General features: G+C 34.5%; 1 protein-coding gene across 2 annotated transcripts in view; it reads left to right on the forward strand.

Moving 5' to 3' along the window:
- Window positions 1-343: 343 nt before the first annotated feature.
- The window catches only part of shtn3 (shootin 3), a 32,041-nt gene continuing 17,399 nt past the window's right edge, over window positions 344-14,985 (forward strand). Inside the window, exons 1-6 of one of the 2 annotated variants that reach the window (XM_056472410.1) lie at window positions 344-391; window positions 529-602; window positions 2,482-2,542; window positions 12,016-12,110; window positions 13,609-13,771; window positions 14,391-14,488. In XM_056472410.1, the coding sequence (XP_056328385.1) occupies window positions 361-391; window positions 529-602; window positions 2,482-2,542; window positions 12,016-12,110; window positions 13,609-13,771; window positions 14,391-14,488 (522 nt within the window). In that variant the 5' untranslated portion in view covers window positions 344-360. The remainder of the gene's footprint in view (window positions 392-528; window positions 603-2,481; window positions 2,543-12,015; window positions 12,111-13,608; window positions 13,772-14,390; window positions 14,489-14,985) is intronic. The other variant, XM_056472411.1, reaches the window with a different exon arrangement.

Genomic DNA, 14,985 nt, shown 5'->3' on the forward strand with positions numbered 1-14,985 from the left:
AATTAAGCTGGTTTTAAAGAGAAAAGGATGGTGAAATCACAAATTCAGTTATATGTCACGCCAAACGTATAAAATTAACAGCAATGCACTTTGTTTACTAAAATATTTCCACTTAAAAGTGTATAATTAGCGTACTAAAGTAAATCATGAATTGCCTCAGTGTATTTTGGCTCCCGTTTAGTAGCGAGCAACCTTGTCACGTGACCAAAATAAATATTCAGGAGCCATTTCGACCGCAAATCAAGAAGGTCGAGCGTCTCTTAAGTAGCTTAATATTCATGAGCCAAGCCTTCGCCATAGTAGACACCCGGGCGATACAGTGATTGGCCGAGAGTGGGCTGTGCTGTGTGTGCTGGAGAGATGGATACGACGCCGCTGTCTACCGGCTGTGGTACTGAAATTTCTGAATATAACTATCAAGCTCAAATGTTTTGAATGGCAGCGATTTTACTGAGGAAAGCACCATATGAAATGGTTGTTTAAATGTTTAATGCTCTGCTTTATGAGTGATTGTGTTGATTTATGCAGTGAGTGAGATGGAGGCCGGTGGAGACGCTGAAGAGGGAGAGGCTCGGGAGGGGAGCACGGAGGTGAGAGATGATGTATGTATAAAATAATAAATCTTCACTGTCTTCTTCACATCTAATTATTATAGCATTGTCTATTCATGAACGTAAATTAATCTTGGAGAAGACAGAAAAGGGAAATTTGTAATTGGGACGTGGCTGTACAAGTTAACCGGCTTTTTATTCATTCGAGGGTTGACACCCTTTTCATGTGACAGTGTCTGAGCATCTTTTGTATTTCATAAAGAGTTTGAGCAGATTGAATAGATGAGTACAATCAATTAAAATCTTTTTTTTTAATCATTTTGCTTTGAGGCACATTGTTTGTGGCTAAAGATATGACATCCCTTCAATTCCCCCAATTTAGATTTTATGCATATTTCTGTTGAGGTTTAAATCGAATTAATATTTCAAATTCTTTAATTAAACTAACAGAAAAATCTGAATTTCTGTAATATTTCAAAGTAAGGAATAATTAATAATGACATTACGTTTTTAGTTGATCACAATTTATTTGTATTATAGCAAGGCAATACATGCATCCATCTCTACATGTGTTTGGATATTAAATTAAATATATATATTTAGAAAACAGATTTAAGGGGATACAAATATCTATCTATCTATTTATATCTATCTATCTGTCTGTCTGTCTATCTGTCTGTCTGTCTGTCTGTCGATAGATAGATAGATAGATAGATAGATAGATAGATAGATAGATAGATAGATAGATAGATAGATAGATAGAGAACTATTTAAAGAGAACCACTACACCAATGTTTGTTTTCAATCCAACTAACTAAAATTGTGTAAAATATAATGCTATGTGATTTTAGCACCTTATTGTGGGGGTATTGTAAGAGTAGCAGAAGAACCTTTTTTGTTGAATGCAGATATTATTTGTCTTTTACAAGAAACATTTATTTCAGAATAAAGAACATTTTGATAATCTAAATTTCTTCTCCCATTATAAATAAGTGTGTAAAGGTTTCATGAATGTTAAAGATTATTTATGGAGCTATATTTATTTTTATAAATCTATTGCTGAAAACATGTTGGGTCAGTAAGTTTTTTGCATGCTTTTAAAGAATATATATACCAACTATATATACCAACACTGTTCATTTAATTAAATAAATATCATGATATATAAACCTTTGAGGGGCGACACAGTGGCGCAGTAGGTAGTGCTGTCGCCTCACAGCAAGAAGGTTGCTGGTTAAAGCCTCGGCTGGGTCAGTTACTGTTTCTGTGTGGAGTTTGCATGTTCTCCCTGCGTTCGCGTGGGTTTCCTCCGGGTGCTCCGGTTTCCCGCACTGTCAAAAGACATGCAGTACAGGTGAATTGGTTAGGCTAAATTGTCCATAGTGTATGAGTGTGTATGGATGTTTCCCAGAGATGGGTTGCAGCTGGAAGGGCATCCGCTGTGTAAAACATATGCTGGATAAGTTGGCGGTTCATTCTGCTGTGGCAACCCCAGCTTAATAAAGGGACTAAGCCAAAAAGAAAATGAATGAATGAATAAACCTTTGAGGGTTGTCATGGTGGTGCAGTGGGTAGCACAATCAAATCACAGCAAGGAGGTCGCTGGTTCGAGCCCTGGCTGGGTCAGTTGGCATTTCTGTGTGGAATTTGCGTGTTGGCGTGGGTTTCCTCCAGGTGCTCCGGTTTCCCCCACAAGTCCAAAGACATGAGCTATAGGTGAATTGGGTAAGCTAAATTGGCCGTAGTGTATATGTGTGAAGGAGTGTGTATGGGTGTTTCCCAGTTTTGGGTAGCAGCTGGAAGGGCATCCACTGAGTAGAACATGTGCTGGATAAGTTGTCGGTTCATTCATTAATCATTTTCTAAAAGCAGTAATTTGTCATAGCATCTATATAATGTTTTTCAATATGTCAATACTTGTGTTCTTTAGTGCCAGAGACTCACTGCAGAGAGAGATGAGGCTGAAAGGCAACTCAAGCACATTAAAAGAGGTAAGACTAATGGAATGATGACTGAAAGAATCTTTTAGAAATTCGTATTTCTATTTGCAGCAAAGATTTGCCATTCAGAATTGGGAGAACCAGATTGAAATGCACAATGTAGAGCAGGGGCGTAGCAAACGGGGGGATGGAGGGATACGTCCCCCTCACATTTATAGACAGACCATTTAGAAACAGTTGATTAATAATAAAATGAATGTAAAATTTTTGGTCTCATTCAGCTGCCCCCCCCCCCCCCCCCCCCCCCCTTTAAAATGTCCACTACGCCCCTGATGTAGAATAGAGTCTATGGCAGTGGTGGGCAAACTTTTTAGACCCGAGGGCCACATCTTTGGGCTGAGGGCCACATTTTGCAAACTTGTCAAGTTTTGGCCACATGTGAAATCCTTCAAAAAATAACTTTTATATATAATGGCAGTATGCATGGAACCTGTAATATTGGACAGAAACATGTCACATCAACACAAAACAGATTTTTAAAAATAGTTATTATTGAGTCAAATGAATTTGCACTGCTATTTATATTTATCATCACTTATCAATCTTTATAAAACAATAAAATAATCCCTTATAAAATATAATAATAATAATAATAATAATAATAATAATAATAGTAATAATAATAATAATAATTATGTAATAATTATTACATTGGCGAATAGAAAAGATATTGTCTGAAAGAAAAAAAATCTAATGTTGACACATTAAAAATAATTCTTAAATATTACTATTCAATCAAATTCACATTAATCTAATTTGCACTGCTTTTAGAATATACAGATGAATCATCATAAAACCACAAATCTTTGATAAAAGAACTTTTTAAAGTGGATGTATGCATGGAAAACATATTCTATGACAAATATTAACACATTTAACCAGCAGTTATTATATAATTTGTGTCAAATTCACAACAATCTCATTTGAGCTTGTATTAATATGCTCATATCAACCATTATAAAACTGAGATAAAACAGAAGAAGAATCTTAGTCTTTGTTATTCCAAGTCATGTTATTATGAGTGTGTTAATGTGAACAATGAGCCTGAAAATCAAGTTATATTAATATCAACAGCAATACTCTGCTAAATACCCAGCTGATTCAGTCGTTGCCTAGTGACAAAAAAAGCGCACCGCGCTCCTTTTTTTCTTGTCAACAATTACTAATTCTGAAACCAAACTGTTACTCAGAAGCTTGTTACTCATAAAAGTTTGCAGCACCTTAAAAATAAACATTAAACACAACATGATAAATTGTTTAGGCACACTAGCCCGATCTAAAATGCAAATTTTAGTTTGATGATAAAAAACACATTTGAAAATAAAATGTTCTCTGACCAGTCCTGATTCTAAACCCACAGCGTTCTTTGTAGTTGCAACTGGGAAAATAGAAATGAAAGCTTCTGCTCTCAGTCTTAGTCTCACTTTCAGTTTTTGTATTTTACTTTCAAATTAGACTTTTTTGAAATATAGTCTTCCTGGATTCTTTTCAGAGGGCAGCGTTTTATTGCAAAAGACACTTAACCGAATTACTTTCAATATTCTAATGAGGCATAATAATATATAGGCGTGTCACAACATCCTAAATATAAATATAAATAATAAAAATAAATAAATCCTGAATTAGTAACTTATCAAAAAAAAATATATTTTTATAAGTTGCATTATTCAGTTCATCATGAAGTGCATTAAACTCTTAAAGGGTTATATCATTCAAAAATAAAAGTTACCTCATCCTTTATTCTCCATCATGTGGAAATTATTTTTCCTACTATGGAAGTCGATGGATCCCAGCAACCAACATTCTTCAAAATATATTATTTTGTGTTCAAAAGAACAAAGAAACTCAAATAGGTTTTGAACAACTGAATGATGAGTAAATGATGACAGAACTGTCATTTTTTAATGTGAACTATCCCTATAACATTTACTCAATATTTCAGCTGTAAAGTTATTGAACCAGAAACTCATACATTTTTATTTGCACTTATGTAATTTTTGCATGTTATTTTGCAGCAAAAGTTGTAAAAAGGCTTGTCTATACACTTAGAAACAGAAATGTGGGTGAATGTAACCAAAAAAAAAGACACCATTAAATGCTTGATGAGGAATTTTGGCTCTTATGATCCAATCACAAAAATACCAGGTGCAAATGTCCTCACCACCTGAACTCCACCCCTCACCTTTTTACACAGCGAAGATGATCTCACTTGGCTCATCCCACTAAGATGACACGTGGTGTTTTCTTATCTCATTTCCCATCCCCTCACCCATATCATCATGACATTTCCTGGGGCTCTCCCGAATGGTGTATTATTGGTAGGCGTTAGTGGGTAATCCGGTCTCCATGGCTACTGGGAGCCAACCGTGAAAATTCATTGGCGTTAAGGTGACCGTTCCCACTTCCATTCATTTTGTGAGATATAAGGAAACCCAGCCTCAGTTACTGACTAATTTGTAAGCGTTCTGACAACACTGCCAGCCTCTTTGCCAGCAATCTGGAAATTATCAGGTGAGAATACGAACAGTTTCTCTGCAAGATAAAACAGATGTTTGTTTGTCAGGGTTTCTTACGCATACATAAAAAGATGCAGTGTTTAAATATTCTTAAATGGCTGTTTATTTATTTTAGAAATCTACAAAAAGCATTTGTTTCTTTATTTCTGTAGGATGACATGATGAATCGTTGAGTCGTGTTTATGATTTAGTCTTAGCATACTTTTGTTCATTTTCTGTGATACCTAGTTTTAGATATTTAGGGCAGTTTGATGTATAAACATATTGTCATATATCGACATTGACACATTTTCACTTTTCACATTACATTATTAAAAAGGATTAGCTAGTAACATTAATTTAAACATGCCATTTTGAATTAGAAGCAATATTAGTTTGTAAAATCAAAATAAACATGCAAGTTTGAATTAGAATGACAATACAATTAATGTTTAAACTATTTTACTGCGATTACTGTAAGTTTATATCTTCACATGGTGTATTTAATTTGTTATTACCATATTATATTTGTAGAATGAGGAACATTTTCTTATTCGTAAACAGTGAGTAACTTCGGTGATAAAGTACCATATCAGGATAGAATTTTAAGACTAAATTCTATATTTAAAGATTGTGATCCGGTTTTAGGTTGGCTTCTGTTTTTAGGACATGCTTTCAACCCTTTTTATTGGTGTCCTGGAATTGTCTCAGATTCCCTAGGGAGGCAACATAGGCCAGGCTGAATTCAGCTCTCATCACTGTCTTGTTATGTCACTAAATTATTAAAAATCACCAATTATGAATTATTCATTAGTAGAAAATGAATAGGCACCCGCCTTTCAACCTTCTATTGTAGTTCAATGCAAACCCCTAATGCATTCTCATATCCTTTCTGAAATGCAACCTGAATATACAATAATATAGTGGGGAAAACAATTCGATATGAATGTATCTAAAAAAAAGATACTGTATATATACTTTTTACAAAAAAATACATGTCATTTTTACAATTGTGGTAGATTTACGCCACTTATGGTTCATGTTTATGACAGAACAGCCATATGCAGTTGAAGTCAGAATTATTAGCCCCCATTTTATTATTATTATTATTTTTTTAAATGTTTCCCAAATGATGTTTAACAGAGCAAGGATTTTTTCACAGTTTGTCTGATAATATTTATTCTCTCAGAGAAAGTCTTATTTGTTTTATTTTGGCTAGAATAAAAAAAATTTTAAGGTCAAAATGATCAACCCCTTTAAGCGATTTTTTTTCGATAGTCTACAGAATAAACCATCATTGTACAATAACTTGCCTAATTACCCTAACCTGCCTAGTTAACCTAATTAACCTAGTTAAGCCTTTAAATGTCACTTTAAGCTGTATAGAAGTGTCTTGAAAAATATCTAGTCAAATATTATGTATTGTCATCATGGTAAAATAAAATAAATCAGTTATCAGAAATTAGTTATTGAAACTATTATGTTTAAAAATGTGTTGAAAAAAAATCTTCTCTCCATTAAACAGAAATTGGCGGAAAAAATAAACAGGGGGGCAAATAATTCTGACTTCAACTATATATTTATTTTAAACCTCACTAAATGGCACACATTCTTGCTCTGGCTAGCATGACACAGCAAATGTCACAGTAGTTTGGCCTAGATGTTGACATACAGAACAATAGTCTAGTGCTGTGTGCACGTGATTGGTCTGTGTTTCTGTTTCACGATTGGCTGCTGCAGGGGGACTGCTGTTGAGTATCTGGGAGGTTCTGGATCCGTGTCTGGCAAAGCAGCTGTCTTCCACCTCCTATTTGAGACGCCCGAGCAAGCTTCATTAAAACTACCCTCTGCACTTATGCAAATTAAAACACACACCATGTGTTATTCCATCACCCCCCATTACTCAGCTTATTTACTTTAACGCTTTACATATCTTATGGTTTGTGTCTGTATAAAAGAGTGGAATCTTTATATTTACATGAAAATAATTGCAGCTTGCGATTAAAAAAAAAAGTCTACACATCCACCCTCGGTGTTGAGCAGATTATAGGTTGCAAGGCACAATTAGTACTGGAGTTGAAACCGAAATTGCTGGGTGATTAAACCTGTTGAGATTTATTAAAAGAGCTTAATCGCCATGATCAAAAAATGGCATGGCAGTGCTTCAGACTAATGCTAGCCCTACATTTTGTTTTGAAGTGGCAGACAAATGTTTGTTTGAAGCAGCTGTTTCCTGTCTGCAAAGGATGCTACTGCATTACTTTAGGTTTGGCCTCGGTTCGACTGACTCCGCAGAGCCATATTTTGCTCGAGCAGCATTAAGTGTGGTGCACTTGCTGACCTAGAATCTGCTCACAGAAGAAAGCCCAGAAGCAGTGCACCCTCTCTCTCTCTCTCTCTCTCTCTCTCTCTCTCTCTCTCTCTCTCTTTTTTTTTCTTTCGTCCAATCATTAGAAGCCGGATGAGTTGAGCAGATGAGCTCAGACCAATCTGTAGGGGAAAGAGAGAGACACACCCCTGTATTGTACTGCTTTATTTTTATGGGCAGGACATGCACACTTGCACAGCTTGACTTATTCTCAGAATTAATGAATGACCCTGATTTGCTTATGATACACAATTTTGAAGCATTTAAATGTTTACTTAGTAATTAATTGTGAAATTTGCCTGCAAGTCATCAGTGAAAATTGTTTTACCATGTTTATAAGTGTCAAGTGAAGTACATTTTTAGGATGTCCTGACAAATTTTGATTTATTTACTTTCATTATTTAGTTATACAGAAAGTTTAAAGACTGAAATATCTTATTTTTTTGTAATGTGTACTCCAATAACACTTGTTTTATTTACAACTTCTAACAGAAGATTTGATTTATACATTCACTTATTCATTAATTTAACTTCGGCTTAGTCCCTTGTTTATCAAGGGCCGCCACAGCAGAATGATCTGCCAGCTATTCCGGCATATGTTTTTACGCTGTAAATTTCAAGTAGCTTCTGCAAGTACTTAGTTTTGGTTTAAAACTTATTATTATACAAACTTAAATTAACTGAGTCATATCAACTACCCTTTATATTAGACGTATTACAGTGTGGTTGTAGACAATAGAAAGGGATATGTGTTGGGTCAGTGACTTTGATGGACCGGCAGGCAATTGGATGGAATTCATCTTTGGATGTTTTGTGATGTGGATTTTTCTTAAGAATGTTGGCTAAACTGAGGTTTATTGTGAAATTTTGGTGTTTAGCAGTAACCCTGATAATTGTTGAGAGCTGTGAACTTCACACTTCCCTGTCAGGCTCTTTTCTCATCAGAGCTGCAGAGCTGCGCACTGCAGCACAGCTGTCCTCCACCCTGCATATTTAACAGGAAAGTAACAAACAAGTGTCTTAAACATGATTAAAGAAGTGTCCTAAAATTTAAATAATCCAGTATAGGATTATTCAGTATCCGATATAAACACAAATGTTTTAAAACCGATTTTGAGATTTTCCAAACACATCATTATATTCTCTCTTAAATCTGAGCTTAGTTTTTTAACAGCAGATGGCTCTGCATGCTTGCATCCAATTACTTACAAATATTACTTGACACTAAAATAACGTTTGGAAACATTTAGAAGATTTAGATTTACAAGTGTGTTAATAGTGAGCTGTGATCTCATGATATAAAAGCTAACTTGAACGACTCAGCCTAAAGCACATGCACATGTCCTTGTGTGCATTTGAGTACAGTGGTCCCTTGTTATTCACGGTAACCCGCAATAGGGGAAATCCACGAAGTAGTCAGCTTTATTTTTTGCAATTATTATACATGTTGTAAGGTTGTAAAACCCCATCACTACACACTTTATACACTTTTCTCAGACAGACATTAACATTTTCACACTTTTCTCTCTTGTTTAAATACTCTCAAAGCTTAAACCTTTGTAGAAAAACAAGTCCAGTATTATAGAATGAAACCAGAGATCAAAAGCATTTGATCTTCATTTAATTATTCCTTAATGGCGACCTTCAGCCGGGTAACTTTTACCTTTTCAGCATGTCCAGAAGTCCAATTTTCAATCTTCCTCTGCCTTTTGGGTGCTACCGCAGGTGCCTTTGATGGTGCAGATTGTTTTGTCGACATTGTGGGGAAAAACTTGCGAACATACAGTACATCATTTCTGAATCACACTGCAGCGATCGAAGATTTATGTAAGAACACAATGCGCTGTAGAAAAAAGCATGTCAAATTACACAAAAAAAAAATCGCGAAAAGTTAAGTATCACTATATCTGGTTACAACTTTAAAAACTAAGCTCAGAATTGAATAAGAACACAGCGTTGCATTTAGAAAATTTTCGAATTGACAAAAAAAAAAAACGATTTCTCATACATATTAAGCAATTCTAGATTTTGTCAACGGCGATAACCTAGGCAGTGTGCTGACGTATAGTGTCCTGAGTTAGAGTCCCTACCCTTTCCTGATCTCCCCCATCCACCCCCATACTTTGCTTCCTGTCATCATGCTGCCCTGTAAAAAAAAATGTAAAAAATCCCCCAAATTCTAATTAAAATAATAATAATATTAGATTTTAATAAACTGAAAGACTATATTTTGTTATTATTGCAGTTTTAAGTTTCTTTTATCTCCATGTTTGCATGGGCCTCTTCTGGGTGCTCCGGTTTCCCCCCACAGTCCAAAGACATACAGTACAGGTGAATTGGATGAATTAAATTGGCCATAGTGTATGAGCATGTGTGTCTGAATGAGAGTGTATGGGTGTTTCCCAGTGCTGGGTTGCGGCTGGAAGGGTATCCGCTGCATAAAACATATGTCGGAATAGTTGGCGGTTTATTCTGCTGTGGCAACCCCTGACAATCTAGGGACTAAGCCGAAGCAAAATTAATGAATGAATGTTTTTATTATTGCTGCTCCCCCTGATTGCTGTTCACAACACTTACCAATATGAGGTGTTATTAGAATCATTTTCACGGATGTGCATTCCATTCTTAGAACATACAGTACGTTACCACATAAAAAGAAAATGAAGCCGAATATTTATTCCAGGAAAGAGCCCCAGGGCAAGTTGGTGATGTACTTTGCTGTGACTGCATGTGGAGAGACGCATCATTCCTGCATAATTCAACAGCCTTTCATGAAGTAATGTATAATAAACTCCCCCTCTTGCTCATTTTCTTTCGAAAAAGCAGAGGCAGAAGTGATGTATTCCGCTGCATATGCATATATTATGTTATATTTGATTTATAAATAACTATTTTCATTTAATCTCAGCTGAATAATTAAGGGTTCTAGATGTGACTTTTTGTATGTTAGGAATAGTACAATACACCAAACACAAATGACTTATTTAGAAGCCTCTTTGATGTAAGTTGTTTTGACATTGCTATGACATCCAATCCTCTCTTTGAGTGGCCAGTGTTGTGTATAGAGTTACAGTGACGGTGCTTTGTAGCAGCAGTCCATCAATGGTACCCAAAGTGTTGGGAAATGCCCATTGTGATCATGTAACTGATCTCCGACTCTGGTATTGTGCCACTGATAATAAAACCCCATCTAAGTAAATTAAAACTAAACTTCCTACAGTGACGTAAAAGTATGAGCCAGAGGGCATGTATGTTGTGGATTGCTTCATCATAATTATTACACCTACCAGTAAAATAAAACTTTTAATTTGTCTCATTTACTGTATTGTATTATTTGATAACATAGAGAACAAAAATGTGATGTTTTTAGTAAAATGGTGTTTTCAAGAATGGATATCGAATGTACACTCGAAATCAGGGTGAATTGTGGGTAAAAAAGGAGTTAACAAAAATACAGAATGAAGATCTTCACTCAGAGTTTAAACATCACTACATCACAAAATGAATGGCACCTTATATATTGCACTATATAGTGGGTAGAGAGCGGTTTTGGACACTACATTAGTTTGTCCATGCCTAGCAAGCACAGGACGTCAGATTGACGTTGTACCCCAACGTTGTGGGGCCGTTGCATTTTCTTTGAAAATAAAAATTGGGTTGACATCAGAACCCAATGTCAGGTCGACGTCAATGTCCAACAACCAACCTAAAATCAACCAAATATCAACGTCTACAGATTGACGTTGTGTTTACCACCATGACGTCTATCAGACGTTGGATTTTGGTTGCCATACCTGATGAATAAATGTCAGTATTTACAGTCAATATGATGTTGGTTTAAGATGTTGGCTAGATGTTGGTTTTTGGTCACTTTCCAACACAACCCAAAATCAACCAAATATCAACGCCATTTGACGTCGTTATTTGACGTAAAATTAACTTTGTGCTTAGACGCTGGCTAGACATTGAATTTTGGTCACCTGACATCACGACATAAATCTAACCTAATATTAACGTCTTAAGATGTTGTGCGCCTGCTGGGTTGTTTCAAGTTTGTTCTTACTGATTGTGTTTCTGTTCTTACTGATCGTGTACACCTGTGTCTTGTTTAGTTACTCATCTTTTGTTTAGCTTTTCAGTTCTTTTTGTCGCTTGTTGTAGTTAATGTTAGGTTATGATTCTGCTGGTTTTCCTATGTCCTCATTAAACCAACATTTATGTAGTCAACTTATCTTACAGATACACCTCATTTTTGGTTTGATATCTCATGCAACTCAACTTTCGTCTTTACAATTGATGGTTTGCATTATTGTTAACATTTATGAGTCAGTTTTGTTCATCGGGAGTTAACTGACTCTTCATGAACTGCGTAGGAAGTAGTTTGATGCTAACTTCAGCAAATGATGCATTAGAGTATAGAAGAGAAACATGACTAAACTCCCACATTTTATTGCTATAGCAACAGGCTTGTATATCTGCCTTTCATCTGAAATGTATATTGAATCTATTCAGTTCTATTGAGTTCCTTCATGATACGTTGGACTGCTAGCATGACCTCCTGCACATTTATTTAGTCATAAATGCATTATTTCTCTGTACAGTTTCCCAAATGGTGATTGAAGAGGTGAACGTACTACAGACCCAGCTTGAGATTGAGAAATCCTGCAGGGAAAATGCAGAGGCTCTGGCTACGAAGGTGATCATTTAACAATACCAACCAGAATTATTTTAAATGTTTTTATTTATCCATTTATTCCCATTTGTTGACAACTTGCAGCTCTTCAAAATACAGTGCTCAACATATATATATAAGTACACCCCTCACAAGTCTATCTGTTGATTTCATATTTTTAACAGGAAGCTGTACAATATTATTGTTGTGCATATACCTTAGATAAGTCTGTACTGAAGCCAAATCTAGAGCTGATCTAACAAAATAACTTACAAATGACGGTCTAAAAACGAGTACACCCAAATTAATATGTTATTGTAAAATATTGAATACAAATTTAAAAAGGAGGAAAAATCAAGTGAAGCAAAATTTAGAACATTTTGTTGACATTTTGTAGGTTGTAATTTTTTTTTTGCTATATTTTTCTTGAATTTAATTGTTTTATATTTCAATGTCTAAATATGTTTGGAGACTAAAATATAACTTTAATAAATATATCTGTTTAATATATCTGTTTTGTTTAATTGCACAAAAATACCTTGCCTATATTCACTGAGAAATGGATACAAATATTCATTTTCAAAATAGGGTGTACTCAATTATGCAGAGCACTGTATGTTTACGCGAACGTAGTTTCATAGTTTGCTGTACCATAGCAAAAATCTACTTTAAATTATTTACTGTTAATGTTTTTTAAGTCTTTCGTATAGTTACTCATTAATGCTATTAATGATTATAAATACACGATGCATTCAAACATTAGCATTTAACTTTTAAATATTGTATACGTAAGCATTGCAATAAAAAAAGATCAAGTGAAGGTAATAAAATCTGGTCAACAAAACAATTAGATATGATCAGTGATAATAAAGATATAATATCAGTTTTGTTTTAGTGTTCTGTCTGTTGCTGTGGTTATCACACTGTCAAGCATCATAATTTAAAGTCAGGCATGCATTTAAATATGATTTTTACTCCCAAATCTTTGCAGCATGTACTTAACATGTTTAAAAAATAGGTTTAAACCCTAAATTTTCTGTTTGGCTGTTGTTTTGATGTGCTAATCAAGCATGTTTGCGATTGGCTGGAATGCTCAAAGTTGCAATGTTTTTTAATTTTTTTATTAATGGCTATCTGTATGAATTTGTATAGTCTTGTTTGTATGAAAATGTGCTTATTGTTTTTTAAATAAAAAAACAAAAACATGATGGCCTGCCTATAAACATAACTGGCACTGCAGAGTGAGCCAATTGCACAAGAATATATGAGCCACATATTCAATGAAACTAAATAGTTACAAACTGCTATGAGATTATGTTGAAAGTACCAGTACTTTCAGGACTGTTAGAAACTAGACTCTGTAGTCAACATGGTTTCCTCCACACAATACAGTAGGCAACATTTTGAAGAATTAATTTTTTCATGCCATGGATGAATAAGACAAATGTCAAAATTCTAATAATTAATTTAGTTTTATCAGTAAGTTTTGATCTTGAAATAATTATGTTCTGACCTCTTTTAGCTGAACTGTGAGAACAGGAAACTGAAGTATTTGAGCCTGTCATCAAGGCCGTGTCTGGACGAGCTGCTGCCTAGCATTTCTGACTGCATCTCGCTAGAAGAAGAGGTTGAACAACAAGACCACAGCTCTGATTCATTTTCCCAATATAAGCAGCAGGTCAAAGGTAAATGCATCCATAAAATTGCGTGCACCTGCCCAATTTATAAATACACCATATTTCATAAATATGATATACAGTTGAGGTCAGATTTATTAGCCCCCTGTTTACTATTTATTTTTCCCCCAAATTTCTGTGTTTTCTAAACACAATAGTTTTAGTAACTCATATTTAATAACTGATTTATTTTATCTTTGCCATTATGACAGTAAATAATATTTTACTAGACATTTTTCAAGACACTTAAAGCTTAAAGTGACATTTAAAGGCTTAACTAGGTTAACTTGGTAAACTAGGCAGGTTAGGGTAATTAGGCAAGTTATTGTATAATGATGGTTTGTTCTGTAGACTGTCGAAAAAATATATATAGCTTAAAGGGGCTAATAATTTTGACCTTAAAATGGTTTTTAAAAATAAAAACTGCTTTTATTCTAGCCAAAATAAAACAAATACGACTTTCTCCAGAAGAAAAAATATTATCAGACATACTGTGAAAATTTTCTTGCTCTGTTAAACATCATTTAGGAAATATTTAAAAAGAAAAAAAAAACATCAAAGGGGGCTAATAATTCTGACTTCAACTGTATATTAAGGGTATGCATTTCAGCATTTGAATTCTCCATAGATCTTCAAGAAACCGTGAGTTCTTTGCTGGAGGAGAAGAAGCAGTTGGCTTGTCAGCTGCAAGAACAGCAGAGACGAATAGTGGAGCTGACCGCACTTGTGAGTAGTTATAAAAAATATTTTACTTTATACTCAGAATAAAAATATATATATATTTAAAAATCAGTCTGACTTCATGTGCCATGGGGCTTGAACTGCAAAGTGTCTTCCACTGTATTAGCCTATTCATAAATAATAAATAAGCTTGAAATGAAGCCTTAGTGACCTGCAGTATTGCTGATCTTAAAAGGACATAAAAGTAACAATCAAGGTTAATTTAGCAAATAAAAGCTAAAACTATTGGTTAAATCGTTTTAGTTAACTAAAATAAAATACAAAAAACACAATAAATGAAAAACTAAAGGAAAATAACAGTTACTGAAAGAGCAAACTAAAATAAAGTAATAAATAGCAATTTTTTAAGAACTTTTTATTTGTTTTCAGAATTAATAAGAACTCATTCTGTGGTGGAAAATCTGACCTGGGGCATTTACATGCACTTTTACAGCCAAACACATCAGTCCAGATTATATACAGAAACATCTTTTCTATATAAA

Source organism: Danio aesculapii, chromosome 14 (assembly GCF_903798145.1).
Source record: "Danio aesculapii chromosome 14, fDanAes4.1, whole genome shotgun sequence".
Classification (NCBI taxonomy): Eukaryota; Metazoa; Chordata; class Actinopteri; order Cypriniformes; family Danionidae; genus Danio; species Danio aesculapii.